General features: G+C 33.3%; 2 protein-coding genes across 3 annotated transcripts in view; both read right to left on the bottom strand.

Annotated features, from left to right (window-relative positions):
• The window catches only part of LOC107704044 (protein dispatched homolog 1-like), a 68,870-nt gene extending 65,670 nt beyond the window's left edge, over positions 1 to 3,200 (bottom strand). The window contains exon 1 of the mRNA XM_016506882.1: positions 2,967 to 3,200. The gene's annotated coding sequence lies outside the window, so the exon portion shown is untranslated. The remainder of the gene's footprint in view (positions 1 to 2,966) is intronic.
• Positions 3,201 to 4,549: 1,349 nt separating this feature from the next.
• LOC107704031 (transcription factor Adf-1-like) overlaps positions 4,550 to 5,560 on the bottom strand; it is a 2,467-nt gene continuing 1,456 nt past the window's right edge. For both annotated transcript variants that reach the window (XM_016506863.1, XM_016506864.1), the window contains one exon: positions 4,550 to 5,162. In XM_016506863.1, the coding sequence (XP_016362349.1) occupies positions 4,690 to 5,162 (473 nt within the window). In that variant the 3' untranslated portion in view covers positions 4,550 to 4,689. The remainder of the gene's footprint in view (positions 5,163 to 5,560) is intronic.

Raw genomic sequence — 5,560 nt, 5'->3', positions numbered from 1 at the left:
ATATATATACAGTATATACATATATATATATATATACAGTATATACATATATATATATATATACAGTATATACATATATATATATATATACAGTATATACATATATATATATATATACAGTATATACATATATATATATATATACAGTATATACATATATATATATATATACAGTATATACATATATATATATATATACAGTATATACATATATATATATATATACAGTATATACATATATATATATATATACAGTATATACATATATATATATATATACAGTATATACATATATATATATATACAGTATAATATATATACAGTATAATATAGTATATATATATATGCACACACACATATATATATACAGTATATATATACACACACTGTATATGCTCCAGGGTCACAAATGTGTTTAATTGTCATGTCAACATTGTAATGACTTCCTTAAAGTCCTAAAACAGGCCTTTTGTCATAAAACAAAATATCATAATAGTTTTGGGTTATTATGACTTGAACATGTTTGCTCAAAAATGCCTTATAAAAATCTGAGAAGTAAGACTCGAACAGTGACTTTCAATGCTCATCTCGCAATACTAAAGAGAAAAGAAAAGAAAAATCAATGCTCTGTACCATTACAGTCCATGATTTATTCTTAACTGGGCTTGTACTGTCTGTGACCAAAAAGTGTTTTCTATATAAAAAGGCTACAGTATTTTGCGAGAAAAAAAAAGTTTTTCTCTCTTTCTGACACTTTTGGTTTGGCTGCTTTTAGGCTTGAGGGAAAAAATCATTTTGTCAGCTTCAATTAAATTCCTATTTCATTGCATTTTTCATTGCGAGCGCCTGGCAGTCTATGGCCAACTGTATAACGGCATGTACGGGGAGATAAACATTTCCATGTTTTGAGTGGAAAAGCCCTGTGAAACATGGCTGAACTTTCAGCGTCGACCCTCTCGGACACATATTCTCATTTTTCTATGTCCTGGAACGGCTGATGAAGTATTACAGCAAACTATGGGGGGGAATTAATCAGTAAGCCAGGTGCACGGATCCAGCCAGCAGAGATGAGCTGAACTGAAGTCATTCCCAGACACAGTATATCAGCCGGAGTGGATGCTTCAACATCAAGAGAAGAGACAAGGGCATTTCAGTGAAACATTTACAATCTGGGTCAGCAGCTAGTCAAACAGCAACATATCAGAGGACAGATGAGGAGAAGAGCTGCAGCGCTGCAGCAGAGCTCTGAGACACACAGTAGACCAAAACATTCCTGCATCACCAATACCTTTCCATGATGGGGAACAGAAGGGTTTGAACAAATCATTTTAGAGTTTGCATTTACATTTACGTGTTTGGCAGACACTTTTATTCAAAGTGACATACAAAAGAGGAACAAAAGCTCTTAATGAGTTTGGACTCATAAACAGCGATTTCTGATTAAATATTTTAGAAATTAGCATAACTAAAACAACATAATGCATATAGAAATTTCCATGACTTTTCAAGGGCTGAAAATTATAATGTTAAATTTCCTTTTTTCCCAAGAGAGATTACATTGCATCCCAATATAATACAATATAATATAATAAGAAATTATTATACTGATATATTTATAAACGTAAAATGAGTCTGAAAATGATACAATGATTTATAACATTTTATATATAAGCTTTTTTTTTTTTTACAATAATATAAATTTGGTGGGAAATGTACTTAAAAATAGTGTCCTGAAAATGCAACATTTTAATAGTTTTAAAAATCATTTTCATTTAATTTCATAGAGTGTAAAATATAGTTTTTAATTTATTTCTTTTGAGCTTGGGGTAAAATATGTTCTACGCGTTTTTCACTCTTTGATGACATAAATTCATCGAAATAATATTTTGCATAAAGAAAAATAAAAAGTCTTATAAATGGCACAATGATTTAAAAATATTTTGTAATTTCCACATTTGTTTTATTTTATTTTTTATAATTTAGATTAGAGTATATATATATAGAGAGAGAGAGAGAGAGAGAGAGAGAGAGAGAGAGAGAGAGAGAGAGAGAGAGAGAGAGAGAGAGAGAGAGAGAGAGAGAGAGAGAGAGAGAGAGAGAGAGAGAGAGAGAGAGAGAGAGAGAGAGAGAGAGAGAGAGAGAGAGAGAGAGAGAGAGAGAGAGAGAGAGAGAGAGAGAGATAAAATGTATAATGTCATAAAAATGCTAAATCTTAATGGTTTTTCTTTTTTATACTTAATTTAATTTTATATAATAACTCAAAATATACTTTTGAGTATATACTCTTGAGTTTTGGTGAAACATGATTAAATGTGAAATTATTAAACACTTACATATTTTAGAACTGAGCATAAAACAATACAATTACTATACAAATGTCCATGACTTTTTTGCAAAAGATAGTTTCTCCTTTCTTCCTTTTGAGTTTGAACCTGAATATCATGAATATGAATCTCAATATGATCTGCACATGTTTTTGACAAGTTTTTCACTCTGACAACAAACTTCATGATGATAATAACAAAGCTACCTGAATGTTGGGACACATGTATGTTAAAGCACTGCAACAGTTTTCTCTGGTGGGAAGAGTACACACACACACACACACAGTCCTGCATAACAATACTGAGCAGGGCATCCCTCCTCAACAACAACTCAAACACAAGCATCTCATCCATTCACATCACTGACACACGCCAGTACACATCCAGCTGCAGTCACACAACACACAACCTCAGAGTTCCGCGTCAAAACCAGCGAGAAACACAGCTAAACGTGCCGACGACACTGAAAAGCTGTGCCCTAAACAGTCGCACACAACAAGCTGAACACAACACAGCACAGAGAGAGAGAAACGCGGCGTTCGCACTGATTTCCAGACGCGCCTGCGTCATAATGGACAGACAGCACGTCATAATGGATCAAAGATACAAAGTAACAGTGGCGGTGCGCCAAATGCATCTTACCTCAATGCGAGCTCGAGCGCGTCTGGCAGCCTTTTGGCGTCTAAATTCGCGGATAATGTGAGACGGGGCAGGTTGGTTGGCTGCTTGGGTGGGAAGGTGGGAAAGAACTACAGGAAGCGAGGGCAGATCCAGAGAACATCCACTCAGGACCTGCGCAGATCAGCCGGACACGACACAACACTCGGGCCGTGTCGCAAATAACACACTACCGCACTACACGTGCCATTTTAGAAGTATGGAATATACAAAGCACAGTATGCATAGTATTTTGAATGCATTTTCTGTACTACAATTTATAAAGGCATTTTTTAATGTTTATGGAATAGTGTACAGTATATACTGTGTACTGCATACTATTTTCTTAACTAATGCTACACATTGCATTTAAAAATTTGTTATAAACCATTTCTTTTATTTTAGAAGGCAGCACAACCAATATTACCATAAATACTAAAATGTTTATATATTTAAGTATTAATATTTTAGACAGATCCATGTTTTTTATAATTAATTATTTAGTATGAAATTGAATGCGTATAAATTAAAAAAAAAAACGAATGAACTGTTATCAAATATATTTGTAGGAAAGTTGTATGTATGAAGGGTTTGTGTGATATTAGAAGTTAAATGTAAAAAGATTTGATTCTGCTATGACATTGTTAATAGATGATTTAAAAACATCTAAAAGATTTAATGTTTGAAAGTTTAGCCCATTACATATTAAACATTAAAAATGATAATATTCAATAGCTATAATTAATCAATTTATCCTCAGATCACAAAAAAAATTTATATTTAATCAAGGTATCAATGTGCATAATAAGTCCAAAGGTCTTTGCATACTGAGTCCAAAATTCTTATCTAAAATTTTTGCATGTTAAAAAATAAATACAACCTCATGTTGTGTCAATCACGTTTACACACTGCCTCCGAAACTTCCGTCCGTCATAAAGAAAATTCGGATCAGGTTTGATTTTCTGCATTTTCACATCCATAGCAAGCATTTTGATAGGAAAGGATGACGAATACGAAAAAAAAAAAAACTCGTAAGAAAATTTCAGACGAAAATTATTCGAGTTTTAGTTAAAAGTGTTATGAAAAAAAAAAATGTAAAACCCTGATGGCTCACTATAGACTACGGTTATTACAGTTAATTAAAATAATAATAAAATACAATTAATTAACTGAAATAAATGTTAACTGAAGATAAAATATAAAAAAAACAAAAATTCTATTTTTTATTTTAAAATTAGTTGATGTACTGAAAACTAAAACTGAAATAAAAGAATAAAAACTATGCAGACATAAAAAAACTACTAAAAATGTCAAAAACAACAAAATTGCTCAAATTAAAATGTTAAATCTAAAAACTAATTGAAAGTATTAATATAAACAAACGTTAAAAAAGTATATATATATATATATATATATATAAGTTATATAAGTATATATGAAAAAGTTATACAAAAGTATCTTAATTATATTAAAATAATACTACTAGTGAAATAATACACCCAAACTGAATGTTTTAGCACTCATCTTTTTGAGACGCAGCTTCATAAAAGAGTAAAACGTCACTCTCGTAGTGCACATGTCTGTTTAATCATTGATCTCTGATGAAACAAACATCTACCAGCATCGATACAATATGTTATGAATGTTAAAAAACGCAGTGGATAGAATTTCAATAAAAGATAGAAAAATATTAAGAAACTATAGAACATCACTTAAACTCCGCCTCATACAACAGCTGGTGGATTTTTAATTTGACGGCGCTCTTCTTGGCGTAAGGCAGCCGCCTGAGATACGGCAGTAAACTAAACAAGAACATCTCGTCCTCCAAGTCCTCGTTGGCCTCCATCTGCCACTTCCTCTTGCGTCCCGAACCCTGCGATCCCGACGCCGAGTAGTGCGAGGATCCGTCCAGCATCCCGTGATCGCCCTCAAAGTCCTGCGCCACAAATGAGGAGTTCCCGTCCGCCGTCGTCTCCTCCTCCTTGTCCTCTTCGTCTCGGTCTTCCTCGGGCTCGTCGGAGGCCAGCGATCGGGACTGGATGAAGGGCGTCAGGAATGACATCTGCCAGCTGTACTTCCAGCTGCGGTGGGACGTTCCCGAGGCTCGCCGGCGCTGCTCCGCACGCTTGTCTTTGATGAACATGTCCCGCAAGCTCTTCCATCTCCTGCGACAGTCCTCTTCTGCACACAGACACAACGAACACCGCTGAAGACATGCATGATATGATGCACACTCAACTCAATATATAGAGTGACATGACATTTTGCAATTTACTGTTTTTAAGCATATGCATACTTAATGCACCTAACAATAAAGTTAACAACAATCGATAAACAGTGATTTTAGCATGTGCACACTTAATATTAATAACCTAAGGGCACTTTACAATGGTCAGTATAAATACAAATAATATAATTAGCAATGCATTGTACAATAATCAATAAATAGAGATTTAAGGATGTGTGTTTAAATAATAATAAAATAAACAATACATGTTACGATATGCAGGATTTAAGTATATGTATACTTAATAAAATTAAAAACAAATATTGCAATAATCAATCAATAGTGATTTAAG

This window comes from Sinocyclocheilus anshuiensis, unplaced genomic scaffold (genome assembly GCF_001515605.1).
Source record: "Sinocyclocheilus anshuiensis isolate Anshui unplaced genomic scaffold, SAMN03320099.WGS_v1.1 scaffold534, whole genome shotgun sequence".
Classification (NCBI taxonomy): Eukaryota; Metazoa; Chordata; class Actinopteri; order Cypriniformes; family Cyprinidae; genus Sinocyclocheilus; species Sinocyclocheilus anshuiensis.
Note: the sequence above shows the minus strand (reverse complement) of the source record. Positions and strands in the feature narration are given on the sequence as shown.